We start from the raw sequence: 23,720 nt of genomic DNA on the forward strand, positions 1-23,720 counted from the left end.
ATTAACTCCAAAAGAGCGTGAAAAAAAGGATTGTAATATTTTGAAGAAAATTACCTCTTAAGAAAAAAAATAGTAGAGGTGGGGTGGGTGGGTCAGAGCTGCCACATCAGCCAATCTGGTTCCTTTTTGTAGGAATTCCCAGAATGGCATCAAAAAACTGCCGAATGACAGTGGCAGCATGAGAAGGGGGCTTCACTACTGAGACCACAAATCTGTACAGTAGCTTGGCCCAGGCCTACACATATTGTTGTAGGCGTTTACCTGTTGGAATGAAAACAGGACAAATGCAACATTATATTTTCACATGATTAAAAGAATCAACATTGAACGTGTACTTTCTAAGTAAAGCAAATACAAAAACGACGAAACTTTTGGATAGATTAATAAAAGTAATTGAGCAATATGTAAGTAATTGGTGTGGTGTAAAACCATTGCATCATATTGTCGTCAACTGTTTACAATAGTCTCTCGAGGTGACGATCATTTCATTTTTGCTATACTTTGCTCCATAATGTTATAGCCAGTGTGTTTTTAATCTCACCTTCCTCATCCTCCTCCCCCCATTGGTGGAGCGCTAGGACCGCCCCCAAAGTTTATCCTCCCCATCCGTCTTCTACCGCCAGGGGGACCTGGAGGACTGCATAAAAAAGAATGCAGCTAAGAGTGGAAGAATGTTCTGCAGGTAAAAATGAGATCTGCCCCAAAATCCAAGCCGCCCACCTAAATACCTCATAGTAATTGAATCTTTTAATGCAGCTTTTCTAAACATTTTGGTACAGAATGCAGTAGGAAATAATTTTATCGAAACATTAGCCCAATAACATGAGTAAAGGGTTGACGGTAGTCTGCTTTGTTTAGAAAAGTGCACATTCTGAATTAAAATAGATTTTTTGATTTTTTTTGGAAAAAACTGAATTTTTTGTCCAAAAATAACTTGGGGGTCAGCAACATAAAAATAAATACAATTGAAATAAAACTCATGTTCCGATCTATACTCAATCCCATTTCAAGATCTGAAATTATCTATATATTTTTTTGAATTAATTGCTATCAGGTAAAAGCCACTGTGTAAATATGCAAACAGTCACAATAACAAAAGTAATGATGATAAAGCTTACATACCCTCTACCATCAAAAAACCGTGACGAACCACTTTGTCCATCTTTCGTCAGGTCAGGGTCGATTATTGTTTTAAAACTGGTGAAAGGGAGAAAAAAGGGTGAACGTGAACAGTTTAATAATGTAATTTTGCATACTAGTTACTAAATTGGATACAAGTTACTTTAATCTCTTATCTCTCATCTCATTTTCTAGAACGCTATTTCCTCATTAGGGTCACGGGGGGTGCTGGAGGCTATCCCTGCTGACTCCAGGCCAGAGACAGAGGGACACCCTGAATTGTTGGCCAGCCAGGGGGCAGGGGCAATTTAGCATGTCCAATCAGCATACCAAGCATGTTTTTGGAATATGGGAGGAAACGCACGCAGGCCCGGTGAGAACATGCAAACTCCACTCCAGGATTTGAATCCAGGATCCTAGAGGTGAGAGGCCGACGCCACCGGACCGCCGCGGCGGTTACTTCAATGTAAAAGTAATTGACTCATCTCTTGGTCTACATCACTCATTATACATATACACTAATGAACTTTTCGAATCACGGTTACTTACAACAGGCTAAAAAAGGCCACAACTCCCCAGAACAGATCGATGAGTAGAGAGAGTCGCCATGGAGATTGGCTCCTACTGTCCAGAACTTGACCTGTCAATTACACGGATAGATAATGGCAATAGAGTACCGTCCAATTTAATATTAGCATTCTCTTATTTAAATGTCAACTGTTTTGTGGGTTTAGAATGGGGCGACCAAAGTCATGGCCCTTCCTGTTTAGTCGGTTAACATCAACTCGAATGCTTCTTTCTCATTTGATATGTTAAAATATCGTTTTATATAACCTTAATCGCTGTAATATCCTCTCCATGGGTGTTTTAGCAGATAAAAGGTATAAAAAGAAATCGGCAGAAAACACCAGAAAAACACTCACCGTTCGACACGTACACCATCTTTGGTGAAATAATAACAAACGTTCTTGCGCAGTGCGCATGTGCGTCTGAAGCTGGCTTCCGGGTTCATTGATGACGAAACGCTGCATCAGAATTCGCCAATAAGCTTGTGAACTAAAGAATGTGTTACAATGACGGGTGAGTGTTGTGGTATCATTGCCTGTTGTCTGTGCTTGCAGTGAAGTTAAGTTTTGAAATTTTTACCAAATGCACATTTGTTCCAAAATATAAGACTTTGTATGGGAGCAAATATTTAGTGATGTGCAGCATTGTGATCCCACAAAAATCTATTCTAATTACAAAATGTACAACCCAAAAGGCCATTATTTGAGTGTCATGACCATTGAATATTGTCAAGGTCTCATCTTATCTCATTTAATTTTCTGAACTGCTTAAACCTCACTCAGGCCTCAAGGGGTGCTGGACCCCATCCCAACTGACTGCGGGCCAGAGGTGGGGGACACCCTGAATTGGTAACCAGCCAATCGCAGGTCACAAGGAGACAAACGGCTATATTACAAAATATCCCTTTATTTCAACATAGATTAAAATATCCAACAGCATACACGCATACAAACCCCCTGAAAACAAGTGTGATTATGTTACAATATATTTCCTTAAAATATCTCAATGTTTTACATTTAGCCAATCTGATGTCATATGTAAACAGTGTCTACCTAGAAATACACCAGCATAACACTGATTAAACCATCCAGGACGTCAACCTTTCATGGCATTGTACACCAGTGCCAAAAGTGGACTGAATGGCTCACTTTCAACAATAACAAAGAGCAAAAAGGCAACTATTAAAAACACCACAAACTGGATGTGAACAGGTATCATTTGATGGTCCATTTCTCTTCTCTCCATAGTGGCAGGGGAGACTGGAGGTTTTTGGGGGTTAAATTGTATGGGTCTCCCTGCTGCACCTTTGATAGGTTGTCGACATGTGACGCTATAACAAAAGAAACAAGTGTAAGGATTTTTTTTCTAATTTAAAAAAGGACTTTTTTTGTTCTTACTGGATCCCTGTGCGTGCAGGCTTTTTGTCAGGAACGCGTTCATCTTCTGTGAGCTCCTATGGAAGCAAGGAGACACAGAAAACTGTTTAAGGAATGCCAAAAGCAGAAACACAAGATCAATAAGGTTGAATAACAGAAAAAAGGGCCATGAATGTGTTCCTTTTTGTTGAAGACAAAGTTACATCATATAGACATTTTAACTGTTTCCTGGTTCGTGATTTAAGTATCAAGACCTTCTCTTAACCATCTCATGCAAGGCAAACTAAAAGAATAAAAAATACGATGGCACATTCCACTTCAAATGTTTTTTTTTTTTTTTTTTACTGACCTTATCAGATTGAGACCTAGCGCACTGTGCATCGTTCTCATTTGACTCACTGTCTGCAAGTGGAAATATCCTCTTTTCCACCTGTTATTGGGACAAAAAAAAGTTCTCATTTCGTTTTCTGGACCACTTTATCCTCACTAGGGTTGTGGTAGGTGCTGGAGCCTACCCCAGCTGACTTCAGGACCGAGGTGGGGGACACCCTAGATTGGTGGCCAGCTAATCACAGGCCACAGGGAGACAAACAACCACTCACAGTCACACATGCCTAGGGGCAATTTAAAGTGTTCAGTCAGCCTTCCATGCATGTCTTTGGAATGTGAGAGGAAACCGGGGTACCCATAGAAAACCCACACGGGCCCAGAGAGAACATGCAAAGTCCACACAGGTGGACCAACCTGGAATTGAATCCAGGTCCCCCACTGTGAAGCCGACGTGCTAACGACTCATCCACCGGGCCACCCCAATATTAATTGAGCAATTGATAAACCATCTCCCCAAAAGGCAAACTTTGCTTAACCTCATCAACCATTTCAGTGATGCTGAAGTTCTCTAAAGCAGATTCTTGCACTGGTTTATAACAGACCTGCTGCATCCAAGGGTAATATTATTTTAATAATATGATTGAAGCAAGGATGGACATAACCGTTGAGATATATAATGAGATATTTTAAGAGTATACCTTTGATCTTACTTCGGAGTGTTGCCGTATTGTGGATGGTGCAATTTTGTCATTAGGGACCTTGAAGACGCCATCACATTTCCTTGACTTAGAAATCTTATCCAAAGATGGATTGGCAGATTTTGTCATTCTTGCGCCAGAACGCTGCAAAACAGAGAAAACCAAAACACTAAGCAAAATAGTTGACTTGAATTCAGCCCAGAAAATGTCACAAGTAGATTTACCATTCTGGATGAAGGTAATAAGCACTGCGGGTGACTGCGTTCATTTTGAAAGACCTCCTCCTCCTGTGGAACAAAGTACTTAGCTACAGAATGCAATCATGACAAGGGCTGAATGAAATGACATAATAAAATTTGGCCTAAAAAAAAAACCAAGACCCTAGGATCTGCGCCAAAAACAAAATGGGTGTCAGACTTCTCCTCACCTCACTGCTTTCTTGCTCATCAAACTTTCCTTCTCCCCGTTTTGGTTCATCAGAACATACAGATGAACAGAGGGTTCAGAGCAATTTGTGACAGCAAACAGAGTCATCCAGTACCTGCTTCATTATCATCTTCATGACTTGAATCACTGCAGTCCGCAGAGGAAATCACAATTGTGTCTACTTCTTTCAGAGCGCCACGTTTAGCCTGGAGCTTTCTCAGCCTTTTCTCATACAAGCTTCTAGTGGAGTCTCACAGTCACAAACAATATGACTGTCATTTATATTGCACGCAGAAAAACATTGAACAAATGAAAACTCAGATTTTAGGCCAAAGTCTCAGTTTTTGGGTCCCCAGAACAAAGGGTTCTTTGAGCAATTTGTGACGGCAAAGAGAGTCATCCAGTACCTGCTTCAGTATCATCTTCATCACTTGAATCACTTGAATCACTGCAATCCGCAGAAGAAATCACAATTGTCCCTCCATCTTTCAGAGCGCTGCGTTTAGCCTGGAGCTTTCTCAGCCTTTTCTCATACAAAGCTCTAGTGGAGTCTCACAGTCACAAACATTATAACTGTAATTTATATTGCAGGCAGAAAAAAATATTTAACAAATGAGAACTCAGATTTTCAGCCAAAGTCTCAGTTTTCCAACTATGAATAAGTATCAAGTTATGAAAGCCTCCCCCTTACCCACTATTGGCCCAGCTTGGACTCCATAATCAAGTAATTTTTCCATAAGGTCCTCATCTGTCAACAAACTGTAACAGGATTTGTCTCCATCTTCTGGCTTTTGTGTCTGCTAAACAGAGAGTGGAAGCTTTTACTAATCATTTAAAATTCAATTTCAATGATCTCATCCCACTACCTTGACAAAAGTAAACAGCACTTTGCAAAACATTCCAGGCCAACATTACACATTTGATAATTACAAATCACTGATCAAAAATGTGACATCTACAACAGGTTGTTCGAGCCACACAACAGAATCCATATGACATACTTTTAAGGAATTATCCAGAGGGCACACCATGAAAATATTAAAACACTCACCATGGTGGGTGCACCACCAAGATGGCAAGAACTTTAGACAGCATTCACTAAACTACGTAGTAGTAGTAAGCGTTCGCTCCATGATAATTTGGCAGGCCTGATTTGCATTGATTTGATGACGTCGCCTTGAAAGAGGTCAGCTGAAAGCTTTGTGACAGCGATGATGTAAGACTACATGTAATTTATACCACCACCAAATCCTGCTATTTTGGACAGCCCACATACCATTTGATAAAAATGATATAATTGAAGCAATATTTGATCTTGGAGTGCATATTAAAAGTAAGCTTGTTAACCCACACCAGCTAAACGTAACCTGTGCTTTTGAATGAAGGTTAAAATGAGCATGCTTAACAGTTAGACTCCAACTGTTTAGCTTGTCATAAAAGTCTGGTGACATCACAAGAAATTTTAAAAGGGGAAATCAAAAATACAAATTTGGAAAAGAAACCCTCTCACCATGAAGGGGTTTCTTTTCCATATTTGTATTTCTTGATTTTCCCTTTTATAATTTCTTGTGTGACATTTCTGGCAAGGCAAGGCTACGTAATTGGACTACCAAGGTCTTGAAAATAATCACCCAAGATTTTGGAATGTGTGGCTTTATGAGTCAGAGAAATAAGAGGAACAAATAGGGGAAATGTTTGCATTTAGCTATTGTATTGTTAACACTCCAATTTTTTAATCTTATCTAATTAAAACAACAGATAAAGTTTTTAATTATTATTTTTTGTGTTCATAAAAAGACAATTCAATCACTCTTTGTTAGCTGTATGCACTTCCCTCAGGAAAAGCAAACCAGATCAACACTCAATGCTTAGCACCCACTTGAAAATGTTTCACATGTTCATCCGGTCATCCAGATTACGACTAAAAACTTAACTTTGTTACACACTATGAGTCTATGCAATTATTCAACCCTGTCAACGAACAAAAACTTTTAAATACACATGGCAATGAAGACCTAAGGAAATACTCACAGGAACATGGCAATCATCCTCAACCTGCTGCCTGGTTGAAGCAGCCATATTGGAATGTGGTTCCACCTTAATAGGCCAGGAGTAGAGAGCAGGATTCTTCCTTAACACGGGCATGTCAACCGATGAATTCGTCTAAAGGATACAGGTTGAAATGTCAGTTCTCTTTGACATTCCTCATTCCTCAACAGCTGGGCCTGATAAGGTGATTACAGCCGCCTTCAAATGCAAGTCATCCTTAACAAGGTCACAAGTAGAAAGAGGTCAGTATGATTTAGAAAAACTATGGCTAAAATACCTCAAATGAAATATGCAAAGTGTATGTAGTCAAAGTGGATGGTCAGAAGTTTGTACTGTATGTTTGCACCAGTTTCTCTCTTTATTGAAGACGTCAAGATTTTCATAGGTGTCAATGTGTCATTTCCTTGTTCACCCAGATGTTTGGCATATTCCAAAAACTTGTAAACAGTCAGAGACTGTTTGAAGAGTGGCTGCCTGGTGGTTAACAAGTGGTTAATGGGTCAGTGTCCCAGTTCTGAGATCAAGGGTTAGATCCCAGGTTTGGACCTTCCTGTGTAGAGTTTGCATACTCCAGTTTCTTCCCACATCTCCAAAACATGGAGGGTAGGCCAGTTGAATACTCGGCCACCAATTCAGGGTGTCCCCTGCCTGCTGCCCATATTTGGGTGGGGTAGGCACCAGCAACCCATGCCACCCTTGTGAGGATAAGTGGTATGGGTTAGGTCATAAAACTAGAAACTATCATTTTGACTCCAACGCCATTGCTGCCAGTGAGTAAGACTTTGAAGTTATTTATTTTAGATTTCCTTTTTGCCACTAACCAATACAAACAATTACATTTGCACAAAAAGGTTGAAATACAATATTAATGACAATGCGAGAAAATGGCTACACTTGATTTAGGCTGCTGTCTAAAGCTTCATGTGAGGTCATTTATGAACATATTTTGGCTGGCAACCATTTTAGGCTGCACCAGATCCTAAAACAGATCACTAGAGGACAGCAAAGTTATTAAAATAAAACGAAGAGCATTTAATATTTAATCTTTGCGTTCCTCTCAGAAGTTTATTAATCATACCGAGCCACTGATTCTTTTGACTACACATGAACACTTTCCGTCCCTTTAAATTAAACTCTTGTTTTAAACTGGGGCAACCCAGTAGGAAACCGGTAAGTGCGTGGGCCCCATCATTTTGGGGTCGAGAGTTCGATCCCAGATAGGTCCTCATTGTGCGGGGCTTCATGTTCTCCCCGGGCTCGTGTGGGTTTTCTCTGGGTACTCTGGTTTCTTCCTACAGCTCAAAACATGCATGGTAAAATGGATGGCTATTTGCTCAGTTTATAATTGTTTCTTTTAGCCCACCCTTTCTTAAGGCTTGTCTTCAAGTGTGTGTTCATAACCATGAATATGGACATTTTTGACCTCAAGGCTCAAAGACCTCCCTTTTAGACTCATGCATTAAAAAAAAAGAAACAAACCTTGAACTGCCACTGTTGTGGGTGTGTGGAAGCAACTGACTAAACTAATGTTGAATCCTGCCAGGCCTTCAAGCTACGATGTTCAAACTAAAGGGTGAAATGTCACAAGTATTAGACAAAACATGGCTACTTCTCAGGACAGTTGCAGGCAGGCGGTGTGGGTTAAAGTTCATCAACAACAAGATATAAAAACATTACCTGTGAAGCGTGTTGGCACATTCAGTCAACTGGTGTCTTCGGTTTGTGGTATCGACATACGATATTTTGAGGTTATTAGCTGTGCACAAAAAAGTACACTGCATACTTACTAGTACAAAAAAGTACACTGCATACTTACTAGTTTAATTCATATTACGTTATTTTCCCCTCCTGTAATGTACCTAAAAATAGTTTTAGCCACGTATGCTCATTAAAGGCTACACAAATGATTATGCACAGAAATGGGTTACTTTGAACAGAATTCAACTTTATACGCTGACTTGCTGTAAAACCGAGCCAAAGACAATCAAGTATAATACAAGACAATGCACCATCTTACTTCCCTTGAATTCTGTACACGCTGAAGGGAAAATATGTAAATAATTGACAATCTATTCACTTTTCTTTACTGCAACTGGCTGTTTGGTTTACATTTTGATCTAAAATGATGACTGGAGCTAGATAAAATGTAACGACAAGTCGACACTCAGAAACCAGGATAAATATTGAAGCTTTTTGTGAAACACATCACATATGCACTACAGACATCCTGTCGGCTCATCAATATTTTAGTCATGCAGCAAACTTTCTGGGGATTATTATGCTTAATTGTTGTTACGTGAGAATTTGAAGAGTTCAGGGGGCAAAATGCAAATGTATTCCTTGTTTGGTTTGGCAAACTATTTGTATTTATTGTATTCAGTGTGAAGATTTGTGGCCGGATGCTTTGAGAGGCTTCACCAAATTTGTATGTTTGGGTGCACTCTAAGATAAGTGAAATTGCACTAAACTTCATGAAAGATGTTTTTCTGCTTCCCACTGTGTGGGTTAGGAGAAGTGCTGCCAATAAAATGATTTGATTCACATCACTAACAATGCACTTTGTACACAAAAGCAATTGAGTTTGTCTTATGATAATAATAATAAAAAATGAAAAACTGCAGATTAAAAAGATAAGAAAGAATAACTTGGGTTAACATCCACCAATCCACCCCCTCTATTTACTGCATGAAAAGCTATATCAAAATACAATGATACAAATGAAAATATTCTGATGACTAATAGATCAACAAAAAGAGAGACACTCAATTATCAGTAATACTGTGACTTCTGTCTATTTAAGCCAATAATGAAATATCTCATCTCATCTTCTAAACCGCTTTATCTTTATTCGGGCTACCGGGGGTGCTTTAGCCAATCACAGCTGTCTCCGGGCCAGAGGCTGAATTGGTGGCCAGCCTACAATTATGAAATATGCAGTTAATATTAATAGATGCAGGGAAATAACCTAATTTGCAGAAGGGAAAAAAACACCATATGCACAATAGCACAATGGTCTGTTTACTAGTACATTTGTGGCACACCTTGCCCTGACATACAAACACATTTGGCATAGTGCAGGCATACACACATGCAAAAACCCATCCATCATTTTGACACATACACACACACCTCCACACACACACTGACAGCAAGAATGTTCCCCCTACTTAGACTGCCTTTTTACAAGAGTATAATGGATGAGTCCATTAGCAGCAAAGTAGTTGCTTCGTCTATTTTTCACACCCTCGCTTGTTCCAAAAACGGAACCGTGCTATCCCAATAAAAGCTTTCAACAATATCATCACTTCAAATGATGGACAACATTGGAGCCGGTCAAAACACAACTGCAGTTAAACACAATTTCCGACTCCCATACTTTCTTGCATGTTGATCAATAGATTAATCAATTAATTGCCTTAGTTTTTTTAAACTAAAATAATTCTTGATATTATTCTACCAACACTATTTTTTGAAGTCTAGATTGTAGAGATTCTAGTAACAGTGACTTATTTTAGTGAAATGCAAATGACTTCTATTCCAAGGGATTACAATCTACAATATGCTTCAAATTTGGAAGTTCAGCATTTGACTACTGATTCTTCCTCCAATTCTGGTATGTTTATTTCTTTGGGGTTTTCCAACATTTTTTCCTGTCATCACTAGTAAATTACTCCAAATTGTCTTTATTTTTAATCTTTTTTTAATATTTTTTTTACACATCATCAACTGGGCGACATTGGTCATTTGACTAAAGAAGTGTAGTTATAATTGAAAGCTGTAAACACAAATCAACACAAAAACAATGAATATATACTTGAGGATGTGATAATTGATTAGACTGTAGAGGCTGCTATTTGTAACATAAATGCTAAGCAGTCTTGACATGTGGCTTTTGTTAGAATGTCTGACTCTCGCATATCTGTGGAATAACATTTGGCGAGACAGAATGTCCAACAGATGAAGCTAGGTACGCTAATACAGATCAAGTGAAGTGGATGAGTGGTATGATTGCTATTCAAGAAGTACTGGATATACTGGAGTTGGCGTCGGATGCGGCTGACAAAAAAGAGCAGCGTAGCACCATCCTTGAATACAATACTATTACAGAACACTGTATCCCATCACCGCAAAATATTACGGTACTCACTCAGTCAGCACATACCTGCAAAGAATGTGGAAAGAGAGGAAATTACATTTGAACTGTGAGTCTTACTAATATTTTCTTGTTTGAATGTTAAGTGTCGGTGAAGAGTGGCTGACAGAAAAAAAAAGGTGAGGCGTTAAAAGGCTTAACAGTGAGTGGGAGGTTAGAAAGGATGGATGAGTAACGCGAGGCAGACGCAGAAAACTGTACGGATGTGACCTCTCAAAGGGAGGACTAAACTTGGTTTCTCCCCGGTAGAGGTCAAAGGTCCGACTCTGGCCTTGAGGGAAATGGTTGTGCATCATCATGGCAACCTGCAACTAAGTCAGGCAACTCCCATGCATTCTCATAAGAAGCTTTGTTCACACAAGTGTGTGTCCAGTTAAATGAGAGTATAAAAGCTTTCAGTTCAAAGGTTACATTCTTTCACTGGAAAAGTTGGGGACAATAAAATGTTTTTTTTCTAAGATTGAGAAGGTTGGATTCGTTGTCACTTTTTCCCGCAAATACCTGAAATTAATTGTATGGAAAATAGTCATTAAAATAATGACAAAAACAAATGTTCATGAAGGTGTGTGCCACCTATTCATTGCTTAAAATAACCAAATGAACTGCTTCTGAGAGTTTGTTGCACATCCTCGAATCGTTTTCACTCCAATTAAAAGCATTTGCATAACCGAATGAGAAGTGGGCATCTTTTGGCTATCAAAGACTTTCTTTCTATGAGAATTTAGATCACGTCTCACAGACGGCAGCTTGAGAATAGGCCAATGTTTTGTTCTTTGGCATTTCTGAGTACGTTAACTGTGTCTTTTGGATCATTATCCTTTTGGAGGACCCATGACCTGCATCTGAGAGTAAGATCCCCAATGGTGCTCCCATAGTCTCCATCAGCCTGCTTCTATTATCTGGAGTGAGCCGATACAAGTGCATGTCTGTGAAGTGGAGTGGAATTTCATCTTGGTGACACTGAACGTAGAACTCTTCCCTGCTGCCGTTTTCCTCTTCTGATATGATTCAAAACATGCATATCTGTGGAATTTTCAGTTCTTGTGAAGTTCTTTGTTACTGAATATTTATATCTTCTCCATCGGGAAACTACACGCTGACATGTGTGCAAAGATACACCGTTCGGCTTTGTAGTGGGTAATGGCAGTCCTATCAGGATGATGGCTGCCAGACTCAGGCTCATCTTTCAGTGCAGGACTTGGTTTTGGGGAGTTGTAAAGACTTATTTGTTGGCATCAAGGGCTGAAAAACAAGATGAATGACGTGAGATAAAGGCTGAATGGACAAAAGACAGGCAAGCCATATTTTCAAGGCATTAAAAAAATGACTTCCAAGAATGTTTTAAAATCCAGGTTTGCCTTTATTTTATACCATACCATCTTAAACATTGATATAATTTTTTGATATGCTGTAACGTTAAAAAAAAAACTGCTCCTCTGTGCAAAGAATGTTGTAACTGAAGTATGTTTTTTTTCTTAGGTTCATAAAACTAGTAAATCAGTGTCATTTCCATAAAATTTCTTCTCTTTCTGTAATCCTAGATTACCTTCCCTCACCTCCTTCATCGCAGATCATCTTGTTCTGCTGATAGATTTAGATTGAAGAGTGAAAACTTGACGGAAACGGTTCCACCTGAAGGCCAATCTCTCCCTATTTAATCCTTGCTCATTCGTCATTCTTAATCCGTTAAATCCTTCGCTCACCTTTGTGTCAAGGTATGCGATGTAAATTGTCAAAATGCACAAGATTTTACAACTATTTGTGATCTCTGACTTCCTGATCATCTTAGTGCTGTCAACGACTTGTCTGTGAAGTTGTCCAGTTCGCTACTTCATTGAGTGGGAGATTTTTAGTCCTCCATGCCCTCGAATTCTTAAAGAAAGCTAAGTGTGTTGATGCTGACAGAGCTTTGGGTTATTAATAGGGCGAAAATACAGAAGATTAGCACACAATTCTCACAATTACTCTGTCATAGGCACCACTGGCAAAACGTATTAGACACAGCTACGTATCAATCAGGCGGAAATTCTTCCAAGACTGCCAGAGGAATTTTGGGAAGACCCTTTTTTTGTTCCAGGATGACTATTCTCTAAACATCAAGCATGGTCCAGAAACACAGGTTTGAATGGGTTTGGTGTTGAAGAATAAACAAGGTGAGAAATCTGAAGGAAAGGCACTATGCTGAAAGCAAAGCAGACTAATCTACACTCGATCTGATAACTCACATTTATCCAAATTACATGAAGAGCCTTAATGTGTGGACATGTTGACATCGATTGATGACTATTTTCCTGAAGCACACAAATGCAAATATGCTTAAAATTAAACTCTCCTACAAATGTATCCAGGTAGGAAATAATTCATGTTCCTCCATCACCCAAGTTATTGATGTGACCCACAGCTAAACCTATTTGTGGTATTGTAACCACATGCATATGGCCAGAATTATTTTTGGCCAACCGTTGCAAAAACTGTGTGCAATCGAACCTGGCTAAAAGGAATTGTACCCTTGATGTGAAACACCATGACTTCAACTAGCAGGAGCAGAGAGAGAAATGCTCCTTTTTTTAATGTTTGAAAAATGTGATGTGTATTGTTCCAGACCGCAGACCAGTAAATGGAGACAGTTTCCAGCAATGGTCAGAAACCAGCAACAGCAGGGGCGCCAGTTTTGACGTTGCTGAAATAAACTTTAGATTTTAGTGCCAGCCCACCACCGGGTTAGAGTCTCAATTTGGCAGTTTTACTGCTTTTTATCTTGGGAATGCAGCCTTGCCCAACTGCATATACTCCAAAATTCCAGAATCAGTCAATAGAGATATGTCAACTACATCGGAACAGTGACAGTGTAATGTGATTATGAACACCTGTCTATGGAGGCCCGGTGGAGCGGGTGTTTAGCACTTTGGCTTCACAACTGTGGGGTCCTGGGTTCAAATCAAAGTCATATTCATCTGTGTGGAGTTTGCATGTCTCCACGGCCTACGTGGGTTTCCTACGGGTACTCCGGTTTCCTCCCACTTTCCAAAAAACACACATGGTAGGCTGATTGGTCACTCTAAATTGCTCACAGGCATGAGTGTGAGCGTGAATGGTTGTTTGTCTCTTTGTGGCCCTCGATTGGCTGGCTACCAATTCAGGGTGTCTCCCTCCTCTGGCCCAGACTCAGCTGGGGTAGGCTCCAGCACCCCCACGACCCTAATGAGGATAAAGCAGTTCCGAAAATAAGATGAGATATAAATCGGTTTAATTGCAGGAAAGCCGCTCCCTAAATTGTTCAGACAAAGATGAACTATTTCCATCTATCTTGAGTTTTGAACATTTCCTGCAATTGCAAGTCTGTTTTCATTTGTGGCTGTCATCGTTTGTGCATATGTTGCCTTTGTTAAAATTTGTGTGCCAACTCTTAGATCATTAGTCAAAACATAAAATCACGTCATGGTCTGATTGCAGTACAATGCATTTCTACTCAATGATTTTTAATTTTCTAATCTGAAGAACAAAAACAAAATAGAATTCTCTACTGTCTATAAAGCCCTGAAGATAAAGTGTTAAAAAAGAAACCCATTAGGGAGTTTGCGTTAAAAGTGTAATGTGGTTCCAGTGGGCTTCATGCCTCATAAAAGACAGTAAGACAGTGGGCAGGTGCTGACCATGTGTATTTCATGGTAGCTTGTGAAGACCCCACTCACACTGAATGGACACTCACCCATGCATGCGTTTCTCATTGACACGCAGCACAAGGTCAACACTGGTTATGTGTGTCTTTTATTTGGTGTGATTGTGAGCAACTATATGTGGCAAAGAGAGATTGAAGAGGTTTGAAATTCCTGCATTCCTATGGGGAGTCTTTTTGGTTATTTACCTTTCATGTGCTATGCTTTTATTCCAACCTCTAACACGCAAACACCCTCCCACATGGACACACTGTGATGTTGGAAACAGTCGTGTGACATGATTGGGCACAGGTGATACTAAAACATGTCAGACAGAATAGAATGAGCTACAAGATAAGTGCCATAGAAAATAAACAGAAGTGTTTTAATACAAATTACGCACTCTGCTTTCGAGTCAAAATGGGTGCATGTGAGGGAATCCAGTACAACCCCAGAACAGAAATGGGGTTATGCTTATATTTCATAGAAACAGAACTCTAGTTGGAAAACCTAAATAAATCTACAACGGCCATAATATTATTGCGATGGAATCAACATAAGTACAAAACAATGCACTCCTACACAAACAAACACAAAAACATTCTACATTAACATGAATAATTGTTAATAATACTTTTTAGATGCGACACGTTGGTCAAGTGGATGTCCTGTCAAATGAAATCAAAAGCCTTTATTGTCACTATACACAGCTGCGTATACTGAAATTGGTGGTCCTACTCCACAAAGTGCGTTTTTCCCAGTAAAAACATATATAAGTAATTTAATTGTTCTAAGGTTGAGGGTTCAAACCCTGTTGCGTTTTCTCCACCTACTCTGGTTTGATCCCACATCCTAAAAATATGAATATTAGCCCAATCAAAATGAAGTATGTGTTTGTGCGTGCATGGTTGTTAGCCTCCTTGTTTCCAGCGATTGGCTGGCAACCAATTCAGGGCTGGCATAGGCTCCAGCACCCTTGCGACCCTTGTGAGGTTAAGCGCCTTAGAAAATAAATTAATAAATGCTTTTAGACATAAATCTGGCATGTCAAGAAGAAATACCATTCCACCAAGTGCTGGATGTCTTCCATTGTTGTTTATTTTCTTTCAAATGTGGCAAGTCTCTTCTGATTGCATTGGCACATTCCACAGTGTTGACACACCATAATGTCACGCTATAAGTGAAGCCAATTCAGTTCCTGCAAAATAACTCATTTGAGTGGGAATTGCAACGTAAGGAATACTGTCCACACATCATTTGTAAAAGCACAATTTTGAAGAGGTCTTGATTTATTTCATCTCCCTCTGTGCTCTCCATGTGTCTCTGTCAGAATGTAATGTAAACTTTTCAAATGACACGCGTGATTTAATTCCCTTTGTGCTGGGGCCAATTTTCTTTTGACCAAAAGGGAAGTCTTGTATTTGGGGGGGGGGAGATAAAAAGGTGAATGAATGCAGCTGTAGCAGCCAACACACAACCAGTACACAAATTCTGAGACCATCAAAATCCAATATAAGATTTGGCAATTCAGCTTTTAACTCATTGGCTGTTGTTGATGGCGATAGATGAACTTGGAGGGAGTTGCGTTGGTTGATCATTGTGATTAATCACTGCCAGCCCTCCCAATCCAAATGGATTGGATTTCTATCGCAGTCAGTGGAAGAAAATAAGTTAAGGTACTTTGTATTTTGGCTGTTGAAATAGATTTATCCAGAAGCATTGCAGCGGATGTGGCGATTAAAAATCACTCATTATATTTTGTTTCCCTTCCTCCTAAATAACTAAACTAATATACTTTATTAATTAATAAAACTGTAGTCATCTGGCCACCGATTCAAGGTGTTGTCCCCCACCTCTTGGCTCCAGCACCCCCTGCAACCCTAATGAGAATAAAGTGGCTCAGAAAATGAGATCAGATATCCCAAAAAACTACATCTTCAAAAAATTCTCACTTGACTAATGAATTAATGTTTCAACTGAAAAATGTATGTGACCAGTGTTTTAAAATGGTTTCAATCTTGAAGTTGTAAAACTATCCAATTCACATCATATTAAATACTTCTAGTGAAAGGCTCATTTGTGAACTCTGCTCCCCCCAAATAATTGCATGTGCAGCCTTTCATGTGTTCGCATGTATGTGTGTGAGCCCCGTAATGAATTACACCCGTGAAGGATGAACGTGAATGAAAGATGGGGCAAGAGAGGGAGCAAAGGAAACTGCGAGAGCCCACCGCTGAATGGAAACATTCAGGACAATGAAACCGCTAACACTGAGGGCCTCTTCCCTTTTTGTGACTCCCAAAGTAATTCTTGAACAAATCATGGAGGAAGCTGGAAAAACTCCCATGATTAAAGATTTAGTACTGGGGTCCACATAAGAGGTCTCCAGCCAACAAAAAACCTGTTTGATGCTTTCAGCTCATTGGGGTCCCTACTTTATTCTATGCACGCATTAATCAGCTGCTGCTAATTGACAACACATTCCAAGCACCTGGTGCTTGGTTGTTTGGATTTGGGAAAAAAAATCAACTGTGATAAAGTAACTCCAGGGAATAAATACTGTTAGCTATTGTCAATCACCAGTTATGTTGAAATAATAGCATACCTGTCAATCTCAGCCGATTGCTCCCCTTATTAATGATTGCAATTACACTTAAGTAAAAATAAACCATACAACGGCAACACGGCACATATTTACTCACATTGGGGAAAGTTTTAGACTTTGAAAATTCTGTAGATGTCGCTGTATGACGCTGACACTGTGGGTACATTGCTTGCTGACGTGCTATATTTAGATACTGAAAAGGCAGCAGTGACACATATCATGCTCAAAGTATGACCGCATTAGCAATCGACGATGACGTCTTCGTCTGCCTAAGTGACCGAGACCATCCGAATTAGAGTCCAAATTTGTAAGATGAGATTGGTTTTACAAAAAAAAAATCATTTTTTAAACTTTTTCTTCCTTTACAAAAGTTGTTATACGGAGTACACAATTTGAAAAGATAAAAAAAATTGGAATAAGTTGACAGGTATGTTAGTAGTTTGAACTAAATCACATGACTCACTTCAATGCATATATTGTTATGCTATCATGATTTGAATGCAACACATAATTTGATAACGGAATAATTCTGGTTGGATTTTTTTCTATTAAAACGGCGCCACAATTTGACAGTCATAAATGCGGCGTGTGGTCCTTGTGATCAGATCTCAGTGGGTCTTAAGTGTGTTAACACCTGTAAGATCCAATAATAACTTGGTATAAACAGGTTAAAATGTTGAAATGAAAAACAGCAGTATGTTGAAGTGTTTTCTAAATGATGTCAATGATCTTTAACCCAAAGGTGTCGTGAAAATACTGCTTGCACATTGTCCTCGTGCTTCTCGGATTACTTCAATGTTTTGCCTTGGTTAAGCCACTTTGGCAGTTGTGGCTGATTTACACTGTCAGATACTACACAGTTCACCAACACGCTCTATAGAGAACTAAACATAACTCATGTCACTTATATTTTCACCCTGACATAGTGTGGTCGACGGAACCAAGGGCTTTCTGCCCCTTTGGTTTAAGTCATGCCTGACCTCAACCATACAGCTTGAAAAGACCAAGGTAGTTACACCTGATCACAGTCTGAAACAAATGTTAAATGACGAGTCTGAGATCTTATTAGAAAGGGGGTCTCTGTTTGCTTCCAAGCAAATCTGGTGTGGATACTGAGCAGTCGTTTCTCCTAGTTATTATGGGAAATGTTGTTTGAGTGGCATCTCAGTCTGGGTTTAGCATTACCTTGGGTAACATGAGTCGAAATTCAACGTGGACCAATGATACTTGATATTTCGGGACATGTCAATATAAAAACTGATGGAAAATACACATAAAAATCAAATGCATTCAAGATGTTCAACTCTAGGATAAACGAGAAACATTTATATACACCCTTGACTGTGTGCCATGAAAATGGTTGTGAAGACTTCTGCTTAGTTCCAGATTTAGGTTTTTGAATATACACTAAATAGTGGTGTTGCCAACAGGAAGTAACGTGACTCAAAAAGCCAAATGAAAAAACTAACAGCCGACCAAGAAAGAAACATTGAGTAAAAAAATATTTTAAAAAGTACTTTCAGCGACCGTAGGTAGAAATCTCAATTGGAGAAGTGAAAGTACAATGTTACAACAAAATTCGAGAAGAAAAGCTTATTTTGGACAGCAGAATTTGCAAATCATTCACGAGTTAGAAGAAAGGGAGGGTCTAGGTTGGAATTTCCGCAAAAGTTCAGAGACAAGCTCTGCAAAATTGAAGATAGCTTTATGGACTTAAGAGACAATGATGAACTTGATGACTACTAGAAAGGCTAAAATCTTTAGGGGAAAAAACTGTTCCAAACATACTAGCTCATCAGCAATATTGAGTTGAAGGAATGTCTTGGCTTGGCTTGGCTTCTTTTGGGATGGGCTCATAAATTCTCTCTGATAAAATACATGATGGCAGCTCTGCAATGAATCCAGAAGTTGACATAAACATTCTGTTTGCCATTGTAAACAAAACACCACTAGATTTATAGGGGAATCCTTTATCATGTCGCATGAAAACGCCCATGTGAATTCAATCTACATGAAACAAATCAAATCTTAATGTGTGTCTACAGGGAAATAATAGAATTTTCAGCACTGAAAACACAAGCCTACAGGTATGCTATTTGTGTGTGTGTTTTTGCTGTCCACCCATTCCTTGCTTTCTCCCGTCCATTCCGAGTCTAAATGACCAATATCCAATCGCACATTCCTCCACCTTCCTAGGGAACCCAGAGGGTGAATAACTGCAAATTGTTGCCATAGTAGGAGTGGGCCGGGTTGAGGGTCACCCTAACCCCCATCCTCTTTTTCACCCTAGTTATTTGATAGGATAAGAGAAAGCAGTTAAATTACTCCTCCAAAAATATTTTCCCCTGACTTTATATTCTCATACCTGTCAACTTAAACGTTTTGCCCGTATTTCATAGTTTTTCTTTGACCATTTCACATTGTGGACTTAACAAGTTCTGTACATTTTTTTTAAAGTACTTTTTTTGTAAAACCAAGCTCGTTTTTTTTCCCATTTCGGCTCAAATCCGGATGGTCTCGGTCATTGGTAGCAGACGAAAACATCATCGACTGCTAATTTTGACATGCTTTAGCATAATATGGGCATGCACATTCCCCTTTCACACGTCCACCTTTTTACTATATAGATATAGCGTGGCAGCAAGAAATGTACCCAGACAATCAAGCTGTCAGCGTCATTCAGTGACATCTACAGAATCTTGAATTTAGTGCGGACTGATTGTGAACCCCGTCCCCTTTGGTGAAAATTTTATAATTTTATCTGTGGCCTATGTGAGTAATTATGTGCCGCATTGCATTTGTATTTTTTTTTTCGCTTAAGGGGAATTGCAATCATTAATAAGGGGAGCAAATAGCCGAGGTCGACAGGTATGTATTCTACTCTTTTGCACCAAATTCAGGCAATGCAGGCGTACTGTAGTTGACATCTGGTTCCTCAACATACCTCACGATGATTGATTTTTCATCTGGAGCAGATGTACGTGTGTAGCACCAACACACTGTATTGGTCTTGAAGGAAACATCCAAATTTCGTGATGCGTACACCACAAAGAGAGCATGCTGTTTGGGGCTGGTGTTGTTCATTCACTCTCACAAGCCGTCACACTGCTAGTTTACGACCGTGACTTTATCTCCCAGCGAACATGTGTTTCTGTGCAGCACTCCCCTTTGCCACGTCATGTGCGCACCATGAACATGCAACTGTGACATTTTATTTATGGCCAAGCATTGACACGGTCTGTCTCCGTTTATATGCACACACAATTACAAAAATACGCACACACACTTGCTGAAGGACAAAGTGCAGATCGTCGCGACCGGTCACGGCGTTAGGGGATGTATATTAGGATTCTTGTCAGTAAAAATATACACATAAATCCACGCAGACAGATGTGTGGACTTAATATTGAATGCATGGAAAGGGTCAAACATTGATGTATTTCATTATGCATCTAACTTATATTGTTCACTAACTAAGCCTCTTTTATCGTGCACTTAAAGCAAAGGTAGTTCAAAAAGATGTATCAACAAACTAAACAGTACAAATAAAAGGTTTTTCCTTTCTTTTCACAAAAATATTTTAAAAAATACTATGGGTAAATTGGCAATTCCACAATACAATACAATATAATAAAAAATAAAATAATAATATAATTTTTCACCAAAACAGTCATTCATTCATCCATTTTATACCCACCTTTAAATTAATAACTTTGGCTTTGTGCGTACATCCTCTATTTTTTTAATGCAAGGAAGATGGAAATAACATGCAATACAAATACAAACATAAACAAAATGAGGACTTTTTAATTTAAAAAATGTGCTGATATAAAACATGAAATTAGCCAGTTTTTTTCCAAGGCTCATGTTCTACAAACGAGAGCTTGAGGCTAAAAATAAACTCAAACTCGGACAAATTTGTTCGGGGTCTTTCATTTAAGATAAAGAAGAAAAGGGACAGATTTTTAAAAGTAACTCCAACGTTGAACTGGCCATGTGTCGTTCATTAATTTCCTGTCCTGCTAATTTTATTTACATATTCTCCGCTACTCTGCTTTAAAAGCAGGCGTCACTGAGTCTTCTCTTTGCCGTCCTTTTTTTTCTTCCTAAATGTCGAGTTCATTGTGAAGGAAGGCCTTCCAGCACTCCCTTTAATTTGATTAGGGACTGTTTGTGTTTTCCTTTGAAGGGATCACCGCAAAGTGCTGGCTGGATCAAATACATTAAAGAGATAAGTGATGATGCAAGCTTTTCCATTCACTTTCATCAGCTCAACTGCTTGCAGACTTTAATTATACTATTTTTCATTTGGAGTGATGGCTAAGTAGACTCATTTAGATAGAAAATAAAGTCTCGAGTTGACTTTAGAGCTTCTTTCAACACATCAAAGTTTAAGTAGTTTCATTCAGTTATTCTTTAGTTCAATGATACAACGGCTAATGGGTTCCACCAGCCTCTTTAAACAGGCTAACTCTTCAAAATTTAGATGTACTGTCACCAAGTTGAACTGTAGTCGACATCCCCCATGGGAACATGCAATACCACTTTATTTACAGAAACTCACTGTGACTTCACTGAGTTGCAGAGTTGTATACATCATTTTACTGTCGAGCGCTGACTGCACAATTTATGCCCACCATCACTGAACCACACTTTTTTGTCATAACACTTCAGCAGCCGTTCTACACACACCAGCAAACGCACACACTCAGGGGTTGGTGTTGATTACGTCTGAGCAGCAAACTCAGTGAGGGTCGCTCGCAGCCTGCAGGTAAAGTCAGAGGAGTAATTGGTTCCATATTATGCGTATGTGTGCGCCAAATTCTAACACAAACCCGGTCATCCGTCAATAAACATTTGTTGAAGACGTTATTAATTAATGTTATAAAAATGCAACGATATGTAGTATCTGTTGGTTAATTGGTGAGTTGGTCGGGCTACATTATACCACACGTGTTTGGATAGCCACACAGTGAAAGATCAACAAAATCTCCTTCAACTGTACGTTAACCTTATAAAACGCTCCACATGTTGAGCCTCACTGGAGCGTGAATCTGGATTCCAACGGTATCACTTAGAGACTCATATTTGACCCGACCCTGACTTGAAACTGACCCCCTTGTCTTCTGTTGAGCTGAAACCTTCAGGCCTGTGGACATGCACGTGTCAAAACAACATTTATCACCTCTGAGATACCCTTCAGCACACATCATTTTTTTTGTCCCTAACAACGAATCCCGCCCAAAAGAGACCCTGAATTAGGGAACAAGTGAGTATGGGTTAATTTAGTTTTTTTTTTTTGCTTTGCTTCTCAGTTCCATTACAGTAAATTACTATGTGAATTTACGCAGCACATTTGTAAAAAGATCTAAATCAGACTTGACTTGGGCTCAATCCCTAGGTAGCAAATCTTCATGTGTCCAAACATGACTTTTCTGCCTCTTTGTGGTCATAAATCAGCATGGGTGATCTTTGATTAGCTATGCGGGTGTAAAATCCCACTAAACCCTTTAAGAAAGCCTTTAAAAATCTTCCCCAAGGACGGTCCGACACGCCATGGGAAGCATAATTTTGTTTTTGAGACTGTGATTAATGTTGAAAATGTTCAGCGAGGATATTACCACAGTACATCGATAGCTGGTGCAAATGGTTTGCTTGTATAGCTTGAGTGCATATTAGAGCGGAGGCTTTCAATTTGAATGAATTGGACGTCCATCGTAGTCAATGGCAGCAAAAAATAGTCTTTCATTGACGGTGGTATAGCCTCTATTATCTTTAGTTGAACATATTTAGACTGAGCCAATGAATTGTGTTGGCAAGATAAGGATGTTTGTAAAATGAGCAGGCCTGGAGAAATGTTATTTTTATCTGAATAATCAGATTGATTGCTGCAGATTGTGTTTTGTAAAAGAGCTATTTATCTTTGTACCACTCCTCTTGAATAACACAGCACAGGAACAGTTCTTGCTTCAGTATTTTTCATTTCTTACACAACCAAATGACCGCTTTGAAATATCTTACTAACCAGCTAATAGAAAATATCTCTAATTTTGTTGTGCTAATTTTGATTTCGAAGTCTATTTGTTTCTTTTAGCTGGCATTGTCAGGGTTTGGGTTGGTTTGGGTCACATTTGTGGCTTAGTGTGTCTTTTTCTTTTTCATTTATTTTCTGCACAGCTTATCCTCACAATGGTCACAGGGTGGCTGAAGCCTCTCCCAGTTAACTATGGGAACCAGCATTCAAGCTCACACTCATACCTAAGAGCAATTTAGAGTGTTTAGCCAGCCTATCATGCACAATTTTGTCAAATGGAGGAAACCAAAGTACCGGGAGAAAACCCACACAAACCCCAGGAGAACATACACATTCCACACAGTGAGAATCCACCTGGGATTGAAGCTTGGACCCTAGAATGGTGAGGCCAGCGCGCTAACCACTTGGCCACCACCCTGTCGGATGACCTATTTATTTCACCTGTTACTGCCTAATTTTTGGGCCTACCAATTGGCTTCTCATGTCACCCACCTGGTCCTCATCAACTCGTTTTCCCATGTCTCTGTATACAAGCTCCCTCTGTTTGTTCAAGTCATGCACCTGGTTCTTAGCAAATAGTTTTTATTTGCCCGGTGATTTTTTGTTTGTACTTTGTTTTAGAACTTCTCTAATATTTAAAACTGTTAAGTTTCTTCCACTCTGCCTGGCTTCCCTGTTACCTGCACTTGGGTCTTTCTTTTTTTTCT

General features: G+C 39.3%; 3 protein-coding genes across 9 annotated transcripts in view; 1 reads left to right on the forward strand and 2 right to left on the reverse strand.

The window, feature by feature from the left end:
• Positions 1-537: 537 nt before the first annotated feature.
• Positions 538-2,146, reverse strand: selenok (selenoprotein K). The gene is made up of 4 exons (XM_077729381.1): positions 2,043-2,146; positions 1,669-1,759; positions 1,123-1,197; positions 538-637 (listed from the first exon to the last, which is right to left on the reverse strand). Exons 1-4 carry the CDS (start codon positions 2,059-2,061, stop codon positions 538-540), a joined length of 285 nt encoding a protein of 94 aa, XP_077585507.1. The 5' UTR covers positions 2,062-2,146.
• A 426-nt stretch (positions 2,147-2,572) lies between these two features.
• LOC144205675 (uncharacterized) lies at positions 2,573-6,795 on the reverse strand. Of its 7 annotated transcripts, none has more exons than XM_077730237.1 (11): positions 6,548-6,795; positions 5,208-5,316; positions 4,924-5,067; positions 4,632-4,766; positions 4,518-4,546; positions 4,315-4,377; positions 4,103-4,234; positions 3,929-3,997; positions 3,412-3,492; positions 3,084-3,139; positions 2,573-3,016 (listed from the first exon to the last, which is right to left on the reverse strand). In XM_077730237.1, exons 1-11 carry the CDS (start codon positions 6,659-6,661, stop codon positions 2,782-2,784), a joined length of 1,167 nt encoding a protein of 388 aa, XP_077586363.1. In that variant the 5' UTR covers positions 6,662-6,795; the 3' UTR covers positions 2,573-2,781. The 7 variants fall into 7 exon arrangements, with proteins under 7 accessions (XP_077586363.1, XP_077586356.1, XP_077586339.1 ...); XM_077730230.1 differs by having other exon boundaries at positions 3,929-3,994; positions 4,091-4,234; positions 6,548-6,794; XM_077730213.1 differs by having other exon boundaries at positions 4,091-4,234; positions 6,548-6,792.
• sema3bl (sema domain, immunoglobulin domain (Ig), short basic domain, secreted, (semaphorin) 3bl) overlaps positions 6,417-23,720 on the forward strand; it is a 70,509-nt gene continuing 53,205 nt past the window's right edge. Inside the window, exon 1 of the mRNA XM_077730190.1 lies at positions 6,417-6,807. Within this exon, the coding sequence (XP_077586316.1) occupies positions 6,699-6,807 (109 nt within the window). The 5' untranslated portion in view covers positions 6,417-6,698. The remainder of the gene's footprint in view (positions 6,808-23,720) is intronic.

This window comes from Stigmatopora nigra, chromosome 1, assembly GCF_051989575.1.
Source record: "Stigmatopora nigra isolate UIUO_SnigA chromosome 1, RoL_Snig_1.1, whole genome shotgun sequence".
Taxonomy (NCBI): Eukaryota; Metazoa; Chordata; class Actinopteri; order Syngnathiformes; family Syngnathidae; genus Stigmatopora; species Stigmatopora nigra.

Excerpts from the sequence above, each read along its gene's own strand:
- LOC144205675 (XM_077730213.1), bottom strand. The coding sequence starts at position 6,661 with ATGCCCGTGTTAAGGAAGAATCCTGCTCTCTACTCCTGGCCTATTAAG. Across the intron at positions 5,068-5,207 it reads CCAAGCTGGGCCAATAGTGG|ACTCCACTAGAGCTTTGTAT; the intron begins GTAAGGGGGAGG and ends TGTGACTGTGAG. Across the intron at positions 3,017-3,083 it reads CCTGCACGCACAGGGATCCA|CGTCACATGTCGACAACCTA; the intron begins GTAAGAACAAAA and ends CTTTTGTTATAG.